This window comes from Talpa europaea (genome assembly GCF_964194135.1).
Source record: "Talpa europaea genome assembly, chromosome: 11".
Classification (NCBI taxonomy): Eukaryota; Metazoa; Chordata; class Mammalia; order Eulipotyphla; family Talpidae; genus Talpa; species Talpa europaea.
Genome location: NC_140078.1, coordinates 16,110,642 through 16,128,880, shown reverse-complemented (window position 1 = coordinate 16,128,880; position 18,239 = coordinate 16,110,642). Strand labels below are relative to the sequence as shown.

At 49.5% G+C, this 18,239-nt stretch overlaps 1 protein-coding gene across 2 annotated transcripts; it reads left to right on the top strand.

Annotated features, from left to right (window-relative positions):
* Positions 1-459: 459 nt before the first annotated feature.
* Positions 460-13,684, top strand: VPS16 (VPS16 core subunit of CORVET and HOPS complexes; the record flags this gene model as incomplete). 2 transcript variants are annotated; one of them, XM_084247167.1, is made up of 24 exons in its annotated part: positions 460-527; positions 7,575-7,663; positions 7,871-7,968; positions 8,051-8,179; positions 8,260-8,404; positions 8,525-8,640; positions 8,739-8,861; positions 8,991-9,046; positions 9,318-9,407; positions 9,483-9,604; positions 9,711-9,787; positions 10,227-10,358; positions 10,462-10,589; positions 10,715-10,750; positions 10,931-11,039; positions 11,199-11,333; positions 11,429-11,537; positions 11,626-11,723; positions 11,804-11,911; positions 12,171-12,248; positions 12,343-12,512; positions 12,594-12,690; positions 13,313-13,416; positions 13,530-13,684. In XM_084247167.1, the coding sequence occupies 24 exons, from the start codon at positions 475-477 to the stop codon at positions 13,672-13,674; spliced, it is 2,547 nt and encodes an 848-aa protein (XP_084103293.1). In that variant the 3' UTR covers positions 13,675-13,684. The 2 variants fall into 2 exon arrangements, with proteins under 2 accessions (XP_084103293.1, XP_084103294.1); XM_084247168.1 differs by lacking the exons at positions 9,483-9,604; positions 9,711-9,787; positions 10,227-10,358; positions 10,462-10,589 and having other exon boundaries at positions 475-527.
* Between the last annotated feature and the right edge of the window lie 4,555 nt (positions 13,685-18,239).

Below are 18,239 nucleotides of genomic sequence, written 5' to 3'. Positions count from 1 at the left end.
GGTCTCGCCTCATTGCCCCGGAGGCCGGTCGGTTCTGCACAGCCCCCGCCCAGCAGAGCCCGTGCGTCCCGGTTAGCCGTCGGTGCGCAGCCCGGTGCCCAGCACTCTCCATGCGTGCGTCGCTGCGGCCCCGACGGCGCCTCAGGCCTGGGCACTCGGGGCGGCGACGCTCACAGCTCCCACTTCCGGTCACCCATGTCCCGCCCTGCGCGACCCCCAGCGCCAGAGGGGACAGGAAGGCGGCAGGGGTGGTCGTCCCGGTGGGCAGGAGCCGGGGCCGGGCCCACCCGGGCGGGCACCAGGCCCGGTGTGGGCGGGGGCGCGGCGGCGGCCGTGTGTAGCTGCCCACAGTGGTGATGGCCGTGGCGGCGGCCTCGCCACGTGACCCGGACGGGCGGAAGCGGAAGTGCCGACCTGGAACCTGCGGTAGGCGGGTGTCCCCTCGGTGCCGCTCAGCCGCCGCCTGCGCCGGCCATGGACTGCTACACGGCGAACTGGAACCCGCTCGGGGACTCTGCCTTCTACAGGTGAGTTGTCCCGCCCTCCTACCCCCCGCCCCGCTGCCCCACCCGCGGGAGTTTCGGGACCGAGCCGGCGGCGCGCTCTCCCGTCACTACGAGCACTGGGGTCCTCCGCTTGCTCGCTCCCCGCCGGTGCCCCCCCGGAGGCACAGCCGCCTGCCACCTCGGAGCCGAGAAGGAGACTGAGACCAGCACGGTGGTCACACATGTAGGGGCAAAGCCTTACGCTGTAGCCCAACCAGGCCTGTCAACCTGGGAAGGATTGTCAGGTGATGGAGGCCGCTCACGAATGACAGCTAGTGCTCAGGCTCCCGCCGGGAACTGCTGCTGAAAGCAGACCCCTGGGGCGCTCTTGGGGGTCGGGATCGCGGGGTGGACGGGGACTTCAGACCGAGGATGGGGCATGGGGGCGAGTCTTCAGGGAATGCAAGGGTAACGGGAGTGAGGACCCCCTCTTAGAGGCAGCCCTCTCTTGGGGATATGAGTCCTAAACCGTTAATCTTTGCAAAGTGTAAATCGAACTCATCATTACTCTGATTAGGGTTTTTCAATGGCTTCCCTTCTTGTAGGAGAAAGCATGAACCTCTCGTGGAACATCTGTAAATCACCCTACTTGTCTCTGCCACTTCATCTGCTCCTTTCTTACCCAAGTCTTCTGTTCTAGTTACAGTTACCCCAGAGCTGGTGATTCTGGATTCCCTGTGCTTGCACCAGTTTCCATTTCCTTCTTGGACACTGCCATTTCCCTCTTTGTCTTATTTGGAGAATTCTTGCTCATCCATCAGGACCTAGTTCAAGCATTCTTTCTGAACCTTTCCCAGATTCCAGTAGGTAGCTGACTTTTCTTTTGGGCCTCACCAGTGCCCAGTGCTAGAGTCTATTATGTATGGCACAGTAGGGTAAATATTTGTATAGATTTTTTTCTGCCAAACCAAATTCTTTGAGAGCTCAGAGCATCTTTCTTTCTTTTCTTTTTTTTTTTTTTAAGATTTATTTATTTATTTATACAAGCACTGGGTACAGTCAAAAGCGCGGGAGGGTGAGAGAATTCATCAGAGCCAGAGCAGAGAGCAGAGCAGGCAGACGAAGTACACTGCTGAGGGGAGCAGTGGGCAGCAGGAGAGGTCTGTTCCCCGGGTGGGACCCTCGCCCGGTGGCTGGGGATCGAACCGGTGCTGCAGAGGCTGCGGGCAGCTTTGCAACCCAGTGCTCAACTGCTGCGCCACCAGGGAGGCCCTCAGAGCATCTTTTTTTGGCATGTCACCAGTCCATATTTTACAATAGTGCCTGCTGTGCATTAGTTGCACAATAAAGCTTTTTAAAAATATTTTGCAACTAAAGATTACAAAGATGTTGTATTGGGGTCTTACGTCAATAAAAGACATCAGTTTGTGGTAATGAAACTGTACACCATTCCTATTCAGATATCAAAACTGTTCAGTGTAATTTTGATACATCGAGATGGACATGCCAAGATGGACACAGGCCTCCTGACAGTTATTAAAGATGTATTGCATTTGTTTATAATTCTTCTCTTTGAAACATGCTTATACAATATGAAAAAATTTAGTGTAACTTCAGTTGGAAATAACTTTTTTTCAGCTGTTGAAATGTGAAGAGAAATGTCCATTGACAAGCTAGTCGTATTATTTGGTATTTATGCACACAGCATATACTTTATTTATTTTTTAAAGATTTATTTATTTATGCATACAAGGGCTGGAGTGCAGGCCAGAGATGCGGGGGTTAAGAGGATCCACCAGAGACAGAGTGGGGAACAGAACAGGCAGACTGACTGAAACACACTGCTGAGGGGAGCAGCGGGCGAGACAGGAGAGGTCTGCCTCGCCTTGTGGGCTTCTCCCTGGCCAGCCGGTGATCGAACTTGTGCTGCAGAGGCTGCGGATTGCTTCATAGTGCAGTGCTTAACCCCTTGAGCCACCAGGGAGGCCCCACAGCATACACTTTAAAAAATATTAACTTGTCTTTTGAAAATACATGCTGTCTACACAGGCTTGTTAAAGCAGAGAGGATGATCTCATTATCATAAAGCTTCTTTTAATCATATGAAGTCTTAGTTTTCTTGATACACCAATGAGGTGTTAAATGAATGTAAGTATTGAGTACATGCCATAGTCATGACCTACTTGGCTAGCCATCTATTACCTATGCTGCCAGAAAGGAGTAGAGATCTAACCAAGCCTTGTTATGGAGGATTTGTTATTTTTGCTAATAGATGTTGCGCCATTCTATGTAATACACTCTACACTAAGTGCTTTATAAGTACTTAACTTGTTTTTTTAAATTTTTTAAAAGATTTATTTATTTTTTTATACAAGCACTGGGTACAGTCAGAAGTGTGGGAGGGTGAGAGAATTCACCAGAGCCAGAGCAGGAGCAGAACAGGCAGACTGATGAAGTACACTGCTGAGGGGAGCAGCGGGCGTGGCAGGAGAGGTCTGCACGCCATGTGGGACTGGCGCCTGGCGCCTGGGGATCGAACCAGTGCTGCAGAGGCTGTGGTCAGCTTCACAGCCCAGCACTCAACCGCTGTGCCACTGGGGAGGCCCCCTTAACTTGTTTTAGTCTCACAACCCTGTGATGGTGGTTTCATTACTAGCCTCATCTTACTAATAAGGAAACAGATGCAGAGAGATTTGGGGGCCGGGTTACAGAGCTGGTTAGTGGTGGAACCAGGATTTTCTTGGGTTTTTGTTTGTTTTTAGTAGAAGAATTATAATAGGGTGTTCTACCTTGTCCACCTGAGTGGAAATGTGTTAAATGCAGATACTTGGTTTTATTTGTGTTTGTGTATGCCTTATGCCAGGATTTAAATTAAGTGAGTTAGTGAGTGAATGATAAACAAGTGATAGACATTGCATTTGGAGTCCTAGCTGTAGGATAGGATTCTTTTACACTGGAAGTAGTATTCTGGGAAACTCACTGAGCTTGGGAAGATAAGGAGAGGGAATGGTGACCACTTCCGGGACTCCAGATTTCTAGCCATTTTTATCCTAAAAACCCAACTTGGGCTAATTCCATTAGTTAATTTTGCCTAACACTTCTTTTGCCAGACTGCATATATCAAACCACTGAAAAGACATGGACCCTGTTTGCCTTTACAAAGCTACAGCTAGCAGAGGACTCACGCTAAGTACTTTAGCACTAGGCTGATCATGACAATAATTATTATAAAGCATAGGTTTTAAGAGAAATTATAACAGACTGGTAGGTCAGAGGTAAAGAAAATATTGATATTCCATCTGGGGATGAGTAGACTTTAGGAGCAGGGAGTAGGATGGGGAAGAGCGAGCATATGCAAAGGTTCTGAGACATGAAACACTGGGGCACTCTCAATGACCTAAATAAAGTCAGTGTGGCTTTCTATGTAATACACACCACATAGTCAATGTGGCTTATGTGCCACAGGCACAGGAGGGGCAGGATAAGAAATGAGGTTGATGTCTTTCTCTTAAGGGCCACGTTTTTAGGACCTCGTAGATCACTTTGTTTAAAGAATAATCATTGAGGCCTCCCTGGTGGCACAGGGGGTTACGTCTCAGCACTGTGAAGCTATCGGCAGCCACTGCAGCATGAGTTCGATTCCCAGCCAGGGAGCTGACCCACATTAACAGCAGACCTCTCCTGTCCTGCCTGCTGCTCCCCTCAGTGGTATATTTCAGTAGATCTGCCTATTCTGAATCCTCTCACCCCCAGCACCTCTGGCCTGCACCCCAACTCTTTTATGTATAAATAAATCTTTAAAAAAAAAGAATAATCAAAGAGTCTTGATGAAAGAATTGAAGTGATTGAATTTGTAGGTATGTGTTTGGGCATGGTGGGGGGTGTGTGTAAATGATCACCTATAGCCATCATTTAGGCTTAAAAATTGTTATCTTGTTGGCTATGTTTGCTCCAACTATAATAAGAGTATAAAAAATCTTTTATTGAGGAAAAGTTCAAATGTACATAAACATAGTAAAGTGGTTTATTGAATATTCATTTACTCCTCACCCAGTTTCAACAGTTATCAACAGTTTTTCTTTTCATCTGCCCCCATACCCCAGTACATACTTTTGGGGTGCTGTTTAAAACAAACCCCAGGCATACCTTTTCAATCAAATAATTTTTATGCCATATTTAAAGTAATTTATAAGGATAGCTTCAAAGTACATTTTCTTTTCGGAGTACATTAAAAAAAGACAGTTTTGGTGGTGCTCTTAATCTTCTAATTCAATGAATCCATTGTTGTGATTCCTGGTGGAAGCATTCTCCCCTTGGACACTAAGCTCTGCAAACCAATAGATCTCAAAGATATTGGAACTGGAAACCCCATTTTTGTAAGAGGTGTGATAGTGAGAGAAGGAGCCACTCCCACTATTGTCCCTTGATTCCACATCCCGTGTAATCTATGGAGGAGAAAATTCCTTACGATGTATAAACATAAATGACATCTGTAAGAGAGAACCCCATCCTTTTAGGATACTATCTCCCAGTTGTGCTCTGATGGAGTCATCAGTATATTTACACCAGCCACTCCTGGGTGTTGGGCTATATGTTCAGACCATGGACTTGAGCCTACTTGTGCATTTTTTGGTATGAAATGAAGTCTTTGACTTGAACGGTGCTTTAGAGAATGCCACAACAGTAGAAAAATCCACAGATAATGGATGCCAACAAAGACCTTTGAGGGAAGGAAGACAAATCCACATCCAGAATGTGAATGTATTGTAGTGAGGGCAAATCTTTGCATCTTCTATGATGAAAAAGGACCAGTGTAATCAATCAGGATGTCATATCGGAGCCATGTGTTGTTCTCTGCTTTTGGCAGATTAGCCATAGTATTAGGCAGGTCAGCCTTGGGAAAGGAGGTTCTAGAACTTCTCCCCCAAGGGAAATTATTACAAGGTTTTCAAGCACAGAAAGGCCAGTATCCTCCAACACCGGGGTAAGCTTACCTCCTCTGGTAAGGAAATCTCAGAATAACCTGGGGTTCAGGATTATCAGTTTCATTTAGGTCTAGATATCCCCCTTCCATATTTCAGGATCCCATTCTTTCCTGATCAGTGCCCTGACTTTTGCATAAGGATGATGTGTTGGTGAAATCACCTGTTATAATTTAATAACCTACACAATTAAGTTTTGTGTTTGTGATTTTAGCAGTGGCAGATATGTAACTACAGAAAAACAGATTCTTCTAGGACTGTTAGAAAACTTGCTTCTCAGACTACAACATGAGCTGAAAGTTAACGGACCCACACTTATAATTTTCTCTTTGTAAATAAGTGTTCAAGTGCACTCAAAATAATACAGTCAAACACAAACTCCCAAAGAACATGTTTGACTTGGCATTTCACCACAGTAAACTGCAGGCTCGATTAGCTGTGTTATCACTGCACACAGTAGGCTACTAATGTCCATTTTCCATTGGCAGGGAACTCAGCAAAGCACGCAAGCCCATGCATATGGCCAAGCCAGTCCCCAAATCTCATCTTCAGGGGTCTATTTCTGGAACCACTCCCTGTGCCAAGTCTTTCAGTCTAGGTCCAATCAGGACATCTAACCTGGGAATGTTTGATAAGTACAAATTATTAAACTATGATGAAAGGATAGCTGTAAAGTATAGGAAAATATTATATGGTATCTTAGGGAAGAGAGGGTGAGTACACAAGAATGAGAGACTTGGAAAGGAACCCTCCCCGGACTGGGGTTCAGACCTTACTGGAAAAACAATAGCTGCAGCCCACTGGATAGCAGAGTTCACTAATTTGCCCACCCAGAGCTGGTCTACAGTTGCTAGGCAAGCAAGCCATGGCGGTGGGTGGGTGGGTAGAACTGCAACTGGTGACCAGGGGAATGAGTGTGCAGGCAGAGTAGGGAACTGGTGCAGACAGGTGACCTGGAGCACAAAGTGTTTGTAAGTTCAGCCACAATCAGTACTAGGTACACGGGGGTTCAGAGAGAGTCAGGCACAGCCAGTGCCAGATCTTGGCTTGCAGAGGAAGTAGTACCTGGTGCAGACAGGCCAGGAGTAGGGAACCCTGGAAAAGTAATCTGTCTAGGGAACCCTGGAAAAGTAATCTCCAGTCCTGGTGGGTCTGTGAGGTTGCTGTATGCCTGAGGACCACATGTCCTCGTCCTGGCTGGTGGTGAACCACCCACTGCCCACAGTGAGAGAGCCCTTCCTTCCTGTATGTCCCTCCAGTGCCCTCTACTGAGAAAGCTTAGCATCACGCACACACTGTGAAGAAGAATGGCGTAAAGGAATGCTGCCTGCCTCTTATCACAGAACCCTTGCTGCGGGTGAACTTGGAGCCAAGAGGCAGATTCGTGATAATTGGCTTCCTACATCTGTGTGAATATTCATTTTCCCATCAGAGTTTCGTTCAGCCCTTTTAGTAATGAGATGTCAAAAGAAATGCATATGGGTATACACTTGATCTTAGCCAAAAGGCCGAGAAGCGATAGAAATGCATATGGGTATAAAAAAATTCAAGAATCAGTTTGTAATTCCACCCCCCCCAAAAAATCAGGGGGTTATTTTTATTGGAATTAAACATTTACAGATTATTTTTGGATATTTCTCATATCTTGATATCCTTGAGTAAATTTTGATTTGATTTTATAAAATGTTTATCAGGTTAATTTTTGGATGTCATATATAGTCTTGTTGCAATCATGATGAGGATCTTTTTAAATTTCTATTTCTGATTGATTCTTCCTATGGTATAGAACATTTATAGCTATAGAAAATATGTTGATTTTTGTTGATTACCCTACTGACCTCTTTTATTCAATTCGGTAGCTTGCTGTAAGGACCGCTCCTTCCCTGTGAACACCCCTGCTCCCTTGCCTGCTGCCCCTAACATGCATGAGTCAGTCTAGCTGCTTTCACGCATCCCTCTTCCCCACTGCTGGTGGGGGTTGTTGTGCGGGGTCCTTCTTTGTCTACCTCTAGAAAACAAATGGAGGCTTTAGGGGTTCTTCCGGGGCTCACTCCATCTAGATTCCGGGTCACAAGGAGACTAATCTCTGTCACCTCTCTGTGGGCAGGAAATATGAGCTGTACAGCATGGACTGGGACCTGAAAGAGGAACTCAGGGACTGCTTGGTGGCCGCTGCACCCTATGGGGGCCCCATTGGTATGTCACCCCTCTGCCACTGCATGCTCTGCATGCATGGGATGGCCTCAAGGTCCTTGCTCACTGGGACACTGTTGTTGGCCTTTTCTTGCTCGTATACCTCTCCCACCCTCCAAGATGCTTTTAATTCAGGTACTCATGAGGCCTGCTTCATGTGTGGTGGACCTGGGTGGGAAACTAGAACAAAAGTCTCTCCTCAAACTGCAGCACTGCTCAGGAACCCCTGGAAGAAAGAGAAGGCTGCCAGTGTACGGCCTGTGCTGGAGATCTACTCTGCTTCTGGCATGCCTCTGGCCAGCCTACTGGTGAGCGCCCCTGACCATGGCAGGGCTGGGAGTGGGCTTCTGGTCCTGAGATCAGCCTTGGAAACTTCCCTCCTCTCTGTAGTGGAAGAGTGGGCCTGTGGTGTCCCTGGGCTGGTCAGCTGAAGAGGAGCTGCTCTGTGTGCAAGAAGATGGTGTGGTGCTGGTTTATGGGCTTCATGGTGACTTCCGGAGACACTTCAGCATGGGCAATGTACGGGCCACAGGGAACTGGGGAGAAGGGATAGAGCCTGTGACCTTCCGGCTCCTTCAACCCATGGCCCCTCTCCCCAGGAAGTTCTTCAGAACCGGGTTCTGGATGCCCGAATCTTCCATACTGAGTTTGGTTCCGGGGTGGCCATCCTCACAGGGGCCCACCGCTTCACCCTCAGCGCCAATGTGGGTGACCTCAAACTCCGCCGGATGCCAGAGGTTCCAGGTGAGACTTGACATCCCTTAGGCAGCATTTGGTGCCCACAGATGCGCCTCTAGACCTTGGGACCAACAGCAGATGCTGTGGTCCTGGTCATCTCAAGTTTGTCCTTTTTGCTGGCCATAGGCCTGCAGAGTGCACCCTCATGCTGGACCACACTGTTCCAGGAGCGAGTGGCACACATTCTTCTGGCTGTGGGGCCTGATCTTTACCTCTTGGACCATGCAGCCTGCTCTGCAGTGGTGAGGCCCTGAATGCCAGTGAAATGGAGGCATTGGGGGAGGCAGAGGGGAGGCGCTAAGAAGTCAGTAATTCTGGTGTCCTCCCGGCTCTGCCCCAGACACTCCCTGGCCTGTCCCCCGGAGTGAGCAGTTTCCTGCAGATGGCAGTCTCCTTCACCTACCGCCACCTGGCACTCTTCACAGATACAGGCTGCATCTGGATGGGGACAACGTCCCTCAAGGTGTGGTACTGGAACAACATGGGGGCTACATGCCTTGTCCAGGGAAGATCTGAGCGGGGCAGGGGAAGGGTTTTCAACCAGACCGATGACTGCTGGGAGAGGGCAGTGATGTTCACTATACCCTTCTAGGAGAAGCTTTGTGAGTTCAACTGCAACGTCCGGGCTCCCCCAAAGCAGATGGTCTGGTGAGTATAGGGGTCTTATGCCAAAGGCAGGATACCTTGATTCATCCTGTCTACTGGCCAAGCCAAGTGGAGCTTACCTTGCATCCTCTCAGCCAGTGCACGCTTGAGGGGAACCACAAATGCCCCAGGGACTGATAGCACCAGGTGATAGGGATGCAGAGAGGTCAAAGGAATGAATAAGGGGCAGCGAGAACAGGCAATGAAGTGGGAGTTGTGGCTGTGGGCTTGGCATCTGTGTGTGTTCCAGAAGTATTGGTGGTGTCGCCCACAGGTGCAGCCGTCCTCGCAGCAAGGAGAGGGCTGTCGTGGTGGCCTGGGAAAGGCGACTAATGGTGGTAGGCGATGCACCCGAGAGCATCCAGTATCCTTAGAGGGCTGCCTTTTGGGGGGGGGGAGGGAAAAGGAGAGGGGGTCAACTGCCCTGATTCATCTCCAGTTGTTCTTGGAGCCTTGACAAGCTCGGGTTTGTGCTGGACGAGGACTCCTACCTGGTGCCAGAGCTGGATGGGGTCCGCATCTTCTCCCGCAGCACCCATGAGTTCCTGCATGAGGTTCCAGGTGAGATAAAACATGACCCAGGGCAGGGGCTTCTTCACCCCCAGTTGCCTAGAGCAGGACTGAGGGTTCTCTCTGCGCCATCCCCACTCACCAACTCCCTCCCCAGTGGCCAGTGAGGAGATCTTCAAAATTGCCTCAATGGCTCCCGGAGCACTGCTATTAGAGGCCCAGAAGGAATATGAGGTAAAGGCCCAGGCTTCTCCCCAGTCCTCAGGGTGGTCTCCTCCTTCCCCTGATTGACCCTGCTTCCTGTTAAGAGAGGGGTTCAGTCAGGACAGTAGACTGGGCTGGGCTAGGGAGAGCTGGCTCAAGTGACCTGAGGGACATGGTGTCCTCCATTTGGTGATGGGGAGAACCAGGTAACCCCCATTATCTCCAGCCCTGGCACAAGTTAGGACTGCTCCTGAGAGATCACAAGGCCTCTCAAACAGGCAGCTGGGCTGGTATTGGCGGGAGGGGGCGATTGTGGAGGGAGGTACGGCTTGGGTGTGCTGTGAGGGTTTGGGCTCTGGCCTCTGCTGCCCTTCCAGACCAGCCCATTTAAACCACATCCCAGAGAGACTTGAAATCAGATGGAGGTTTTCTCTGTCATGATGCCATATCCCTGGCACCCTCTCCCCAGAAAGAGAGCCAGAAGGCAGATGAGTACCTGCGGGAGATCCAGGAGCTGGGGCAGCTGACCCAGGCTGTGCAGCAGTGTATCGAGGCTGCGGGACACGAGCACCGGCCAGACATGCAGAAGAGTCTGCTCAGGGTTGGCCTGGGAGGCAGGGCTGGGAGGGGGTGGTGGCACTGCCGGGGCTCGGTGCTGGACTGGCAGGGGACGCTTTTCTCTTTTGCCCTCTGGCTCTTCTCAGGCGGCCTCCTTCGGAAAGTGTTTCCTGGACAGATTTTCACCCGACAGCTTTGTGCGCATGTGTCAGGAGCTTCGTGTGCTCAACGCCGTTCGGGACTACCACATTGGAATTCCCCTCACCTACAGCCAGTATCCCCAAAAGTGCTGGGGATATTGCGGGGGGAGGGAGATGAAGGGGGGCTGAAGGTGCTGTGTGAAGGTCCTTGGCAAATAAGGCTTATTCTCAGCTGGATCCTTAACTGAGTAAAATACAGATACAAGCAGCTCACCATCCAGGTGCTACTGGACAGGTACAGCCAGCTCAAGGGCCCTGTGAGGAGGGCTGCGGGTGGGCAGGCTTTACAGCCCCTGGGAAGGTCTGGTGGTCACTGTGCCTGACTCATTTGTTTGGGATCCAGATAGCCCTGGGGCTGCTCTTCTCTCTCTCCTCCACCTCACCCCTTGTGCCCTTTATCCTCCTTACCTGCCAGGCTTGTGTTGCGAAGACTGTACCCCCTGGCCATCCAGATATGTGAATACCTGCGCCTTCCTGAAGTACAGGGCGTCAGCAGGATCCTGGCCCACTGGGCCTGCTACAAGGTGAGTATGTAAGACAGGATCCGGGGGCATTTAGGGGCTTGCAGGCTCTAGTGGGATATGGAAAATATGAAGTGTAGAGTGGAAAGGATGGGATTGTTCTAGTGCCAGTGGGGTGAGGGGTCAGACTCAGATGTGTGTCACACCCCTCTCCTCCTGCAGGTGCAACAGAAGGATGTGTCTGATGAGGATGTTGCTCGGGCCATTAATCAGAAGCTAGGGGACACACCTGGTGTCTCTTACTCTGACATTGCTGCGCGGGCTTATGGCTGTGGCCGTACAGAGCTAGCCATCAAGGTGTGGGTGCCTGGCCCTCCACAAGACACTCTGATGTGGGTGTTAAAAGCCCTCATACCAACTCCTCTCTCTGTCTTCTTTCCCCTACCCCTCAGCTATTGGAGTATGAGCCACGCTCTGGGGAGCAGGTACCCCTTCTCCTGAAGATGAAGAGGAGCAAACTAGCACTGAACAAGGCCATTGAGAGTGGGGACACAGATCTTGGTGAGCAGGGCTTGAGTAAAGGGAAGACCAGGACCGCTCGCCTGAGCGAGCTGGACTGGAACTCCCACCCCACCTTAATGTCCCATAGTGTTCACGGTATTGCTGCACCTGAAGAATGAGCTGAACCGAGGAGATTTTTTCATGACCCTCCGGAACCAGCCCATGGCCCTAAGTTTGTACAGACAGGTATATGCTATGGGCGGGGCTTGGGTGGGTGCCTCCTGACCCCTGAGTAGGCATTGCTGACTGTCTGCCCTTGTCCTCAGTTCTGTAAGCATCAGGAACTAGAGACACTGAAGGACCTTTACAACCAGGATGACAACCACCAAGAGTTGGGCAGTTTCCACATCCGAGCCAGCTATGCTTCAGAAGAGGTCTGAGGTCCACAGAGCGAGTGGGGCTTGTGGTCTGGTTCCTCCTGTACCTCATATTTGGTGCATAGCCCTTCTGGTCCTCATTGTTGAGGGTCTAAGATGAAATGACAAGAAGGGGGGTGGTACCAGAGAAGTTATCCTTCCCACTACAGTCACCAGAGTGGTGCACCCAGCTGATAAGATGGGCCTTGAAGACCCTGGATGCAGCAATCAGCCTGGGTGGGTAAGGAGCTCAGGCTTCCCTTCTTCTTCTTAACAGCGAATCGAGGGGCGTGTTGCAGCTCTGCAGACTGCAGCTGACGCCTTCTACAAGGCCAAGAATGAGTTTGCAGCCAAGGTTTGACTTACCCTTTTCCAAGAATTACCTCCTGCTCTTCCAATCTTCACTCCTTGTTCTTCTCATCCCCATCCTTCCTTATCTCCATCCCCAGGCCACAGAGGATCAAATGCGGCTCCTACGGCTGCAGCGACGCCTAGAAGACGAGTTGGGGGGCCATTTCCTCGACCTGTCTCTACATGACACAGTCACCACCCTCATCCTCGGAGGCCACAATAAGCGCTCAGAGCAGCTGGCACGTGACTTCCGCATTCCTGACAAGAGGTAGGTGAGGACCCTGGCTTCTCGCAGGTTCCAGGATCACCTGCTTCTCCAGCAGCACCTCCAAGCTCCTCTTTCCTACAGGCTCTGGTGGCTGAAGCTAACCGCCCTGGCAGATCTGGGAGACTGGGAGGAGCTGGAGAAGTTTTCTAAGAGCAAGAAATCACCCATTGGCTACCTGGTGAGGCAGGGGCACCTCTTTCACCTCATCTCTGGGGAGAATAGGGACCCTGGAGAAAGGCCAATGGCCTGTTCAGTATCTGTTCAGCTATCCCATGTAACAAGTGGGTGCTTGGGGTAGACATGTTTGTAGGCCACTGTATACCAGAGAATGGGCCCAAGTCTGCCTGTAATGTTGGGGAATGGAAATGAGCTGTTTTCCCCAAGGGAGGTCCTCAGGGGGCCATGTCCCTGAAGGCAAGTCCTTTCTCAGTTGGAGGGAGTAGAACAGGGAGGGCACATTTTTGAGGCAATGGAGGTTATTGAGGGGGTTTGTTTTCTGTGGCAGACAATTCATGGGGGGGAGGGGAAACGGGATAAGTGTAGCTGGGAGAGAAAACCCAGACCCGAGAGGGCAGGAATGAGCTGTTGTGAGGGTGGCAGTGGGTGGGAGGGTGGATCCATGGAAAGGCTTGGCCTCAACAAGATCTTCAGTTTAGGTCATTTTTTACCCTGAGAATGTTGAGATCAAAGCTACTGTATTGGGGTGGGGGGAGGGAGGGTTACCCATACTGAAGGGTATAAAAAATACATAGGGACGATATAGTCATTAAACTCTCCCTCCACCTCTTCCCTCTCCTAAGCCTTTTGTGGAAATCTGCATGAAGCAACACAATAAGTATGAGGCCAAAAAGTATGCATCCCGCGTGGGTCCTGAGCAGAAGGTCAAGGCTTTACTTCTTGTTGGGTGAGTTGGCTAAAAGCCCTGTGGGTGCTAGGTGGCTGAGCCAGTGAGCTGATGAGAGACAGTTTGTGCCCTTGGGTAGCCCAACACCATATCCCCTCCTGCCCAAACCACAGGGATGTGGCTCAGGCTGCAGATGTGGCTATTGAGCACCGGAATGAGGCAGAGATGAGCCTCGTGTTGTCTCACTGCACGGGAGCCACAGATGGGGCCACAGCCGACAAGATTCAGCGGGCCCGAGCACAAGCCCAGAAGAAGTAAGAGGCCCATCCTGCACATCTCCTCAAGCCAGGGGCTTGACAGAAGTGTCTCTGATTATTCTCCCCCTTCCCCGGAGCAAAAGTTGGGGAGTAAGCTAAGGTGGGAACTGGGAGTCTGGTTGTAAATAAAGTTGTAACATTTTAGAATGCTTGTCTAATGCAGTCTGGCCTAAGCACTGGAATCAGAGCTATCCAGACACCACAACAAAGTTCCACTTGTTTGGTTGGGACTGGACTTGGGGCTTCCCAGCTGTTTTTACAAGAGACCTGTCCCTCTGACCAGTTACTAAGGAAAGTTTCTCAGGTTCACCTAGGAAAACTATGGGGGGAGAGAGCACAGAACATACTCCAACTCATTAAGAACCACACTGAAAAAAAATTTTTTTTAAGATTTATTTATACAAGAACCGGGGTACAGGCCAGATGTGCAGGAGGGTGAGAGGATTCACCAGAGACACAGCAGGCAACAGAACAGGCAGACTGACGAAATACACTGCTGAGGGGAGCAGCGGGCGAGACAGGAGAGGTCTGCCTTGCCATGTGGGCATCTCTGCGGCCAGCGGGGATCAAACTGGCACTGCAGAGGCTGCGGACAGCTTCACAGCACTGCGCTCAACCACCTGCACCAGCAGGGAAACCCCCCACACTGAAAATTGTTACACACCCACACTCTCTCTCTCTCTCTCTCTCTCAAGAACTGTGCCAAACACTACCGTTTTTGTTTCATTTATTCCACATGACAGCCCCGTGAGATAGGGAGCAGCATCCCATTTTACAAAGGAAGAAAGGGGACTGAGGTTCTGTCACAGTGAGCATATGGCAAAACTGGGCTTTGAAACTAGGTTGAGCATTTGGGGGTCTCAGAGCTGCTCCTTGGGTATGGTGGTGACAGAAAAGAGTTCACTCAGCTGGAACTAAGGTCGGGCCCTCTACGAGGGGGACCTGAGCTGCCTGGCAGTACAGTGAAGGCTGAAAGAATGATGGGAAGCAAGTGATCAGTGAGTTGGAGGAGGAGCCTTCAGAAACCCTGCCTACTGTGGTGAGAAATTCTTGAGTGTTCTCTGGGTAGAAGAGAAAAGGGAAATGGAATTCTCCTTTTGGCAGTTCTTTGGCAAGAACTGCAAACTGCAAACCCATGATTCCACCCTGGACCCATGGAGGCTCCATCCCTGTCAGTAGACGTGCCTTCTAGGCCTGCCATTTGCACTCTGTGCATCGTGGCTTCTAGTCCAGTGCCCCCACCCAACAGAGGGCATGACTTTTCCTCCTGTTGTCCCCTTAGTCTGCAAGTAGAAAACCAAAGCCCAGAAGGATAAAACCAAAGCTAGAGGGAGGGTCTCAATGGAGCTTCCAGCCTTGCCTTCTTTAAAGCCTCTAAGGCCAGCCATGCTTAGGAAGACTGAAAGTGTTTCTTTTCTTCTCTCACCTGATCTCTAAGTGTGACTTTGTTAAAGTCCTCTAAGAGTATATATATCAAATCGTAAAACAGCCATTTGTTATGCTTACCAGGTGGACAGGAGAAAACTGGGATGTTTGGAATCAGCTGAAAGTCTCAAGGGTTGGGGGGGTGACTTCACAGCTGGGGGCTAACTTGGGAAAACTTGATAACTCAAGTGTCATAGTTGAAGCTGGTTGTGGCCTGGATCCTTCACTGGGGCTGCTCACCAGAACAACACGTGGACCCTAGGGCAAGGCCCTAAGGGCAAGCATCCGCAGACAACTGGGCAGAGCTATTCTGTCTCCCCTAACCTAGCTTTTGGTCACATCTGCCACATTCTGTTTGTCAAGATGGTCACATAGGTCTAGCCCACTCACTTTTAAGGGAAATAGACTCCACCTCTTGGTCAGGGGGGTTGGGTAGGAAGGCTCTAGAAGAGTGTGTGGAACTGGAAATGTGGCTAGTTTTCCGTAGCACAATCTGGCACAGCCTATCAGCCTTAAAATGAGTAGACAGCTCCCGGAGGGAAAAGATCTCCAATACTGGGCTTATCATTCTGGGCTTTCCACCCCATTCTTGACCCCATCATTCCTTGCTATCCTTGTAGCTCTTCCATGTCTTTTAAAAGGGTTTTGTCCAGTTTTTCCAGTTTTTTCTTAGAAAAAGGAATTGGTACCATACAAACCAGTTTGCCTTCTCTGGCAGGGAGGCAGGCTGGGCACTACTTTTAGAATGTACACAGTAAAAAACCTATGTTCCCAAAGTAACAGACCACATGTTTATTCATGTGATATGCAAACATTAAGCACTGTATATGTGAAGTTTTAGAAATATGTGAGAACTGATGACATTTACACAAAAATAATGATTACTAGTTCATAAAAAGTGTATGCATGAAAAGTGTATGCACTGCAAATTGTCTGTGAGGAAAGTTTGAAAATTAAAAGCAGTATTGTGTCCTTTTTTGGTAAAGTTAAACACTGATTTTGTTATAGGACAGGGAGAGGGGCAGCCCAAACCCCGCAAACCTGCCTATTCTAAATGGGTTCTGCCATCCGCCGCATCAACACAAAGCATAGGAGACTTCAATGGGAAGGAACTTTAATAAAACTAGGAAACAATACAGGTAAGGCAAAGAGTCTAGTTTCTAAATGAAGCACCCAAAGTTACCCGTCCCCTCGTGGGTAAAACTCCATCCATATGGGATCGGCCCAGAGCAAGGCTCCAAAGCCTGCTACAAGTCTAAAGCATCTTCCAGTGGGGACCCACAGCAAAGGGTCACAAACAACCGGACAAGCCCGGAAGGAAAAGAGCAAAATCAACATCAAGATAAAAGCTGCCATTGTCCCCTCCCCATGGGTCTCACCCACATCTGTGTCACCCAGGCCACAACCAAAAGACAAGCACAGTTTCTTCACGTGTCTCTAGGCTCCATGCGCCTCCTCCAGGTCTCCTGGCTCCATCCTGCTTCCTTCCTCAGTCTCTTCTTCAGCCTCTCCTCTTCCTGCTCAGCTCCACCCTCCCTTGGGTGGGGCAGGGAACCTCCCCCTTTCCTGGGGACCACCCTGTTACAATTTGACCCCCCAATATTTTATCATGAAAACTTCCAAATGAAAAAAAAAAAACTTTCAGACATACAGCTAAAGAATTTTGCAGTGAATACCTGTGTACACACCACCTGGGTTCTACCATCATCATTTCACTGTAGTGTTTCATGCATCTACCTGTCTTTTAATGCTTTTCAAAGCAAGCTACTGTCATCAGTATATCTCCCTTTAAATACTTCAGACTATATTTCCTCAACTAATAGTCATTGTTTGTAAATTTTTTCTTCTCAGACAAAATATATAAGCCAGATTTTAAGTGTACTATATTTGCTGAATTTTGACAAATGTATATACCTGTAAGTAATGATTTTAAAAACAACTAGATTTTTTTCAAATCTCTGATTCCATTAAAATTAGTGTCAAGTGTCTTCAACTCTGAGCCACTTGTACAGCAGGCCTGTACTTACTAACATGGGTGGGACCAGTCTTAGCCAATTTTGGGCCAGGATTGAGCCTGGTACCAGGATTGTGAGGCTGGGGGCTGAGAATCTGGAAACATCTTTTCTAATTACAGATATCATTGGCAGCCTGGGAGTGAGATTCAGAGCAAAGGCTCCTATAAGCAACCACTTTCTGGGGTTAAAGAGGCTGCAGTGCTTGAGTACAAAGCACTGACAAATGCCCCTGAAAGTGGAACAGTGACCTGGAAAGGCTCTTGGCTCTTACTTACTTCAACTTGCTGTCTCACTGCCTTTATTTTCATTACAGAATTTAGGAACTTTTCTTGTTTGTGTTGTTTATTATCTGTCTCCCCATCTAGAACGTAAGTTCCTGAGAGCAGAGCCTTTTTCTATCTCATTCCTGCTGTGTCCAGCACATGGTCTGCACTCAATAAGTATTTGTTGAGTAAATGACTCATTGTTCCATTTACTACATGGGAAAGGAGGCCTGGAGAGGGGAAGTGACTTGCCTAAAGAAATAGGAACCTTCTCTCATGAATTCTGCAACTCTTGGGCACCTCTGGAGTGACTGACAAGTGCCTATGTGTAGGTGTGTGCTTGTGTAGGCTGACACCAAAGCAGGGCCACGAGCAGGGCTTCAGCTTCCCACTTGAGTAGGCTTGGGTTCCAGAAGCCTGCCACTCCTCCCTTCTCAGTCCTTTTCTCTTCACACATAGCTCTTTGCCCTGTGATGGTGGGGAAAAGCTGGGTATTAAGTAGAATGGGGAGACTGACAGGTCTCCACAAGTGGGCAGCTAAGGATGGGACCCCAGAGGCAGGGCCTGTGTGGGTTGCTGAGCTAGTTTCCAGGGACTCCAGGCTGGAACATCCAAGACTCTGTGTCTCCTTGGCCTGAGGTTCTGCCACCCCTGAGCACAAATGCTTGGGCCACAGTGTAGCTGTCTCATGGAGAAAAGGGGATCTACATTTCCTGAGAGCAGGTTACTCGCCAAGCTCAATTCAGTGTATTGGATATTGAATGGAAATGTAATTCTCAATCTAGCCTAGAGGGTGGGGTGGGGGGTTGTTAGGAAGAATAACAGAGAATCAGGCCACCCAGCCAATAGTGGGGCTAGAACCC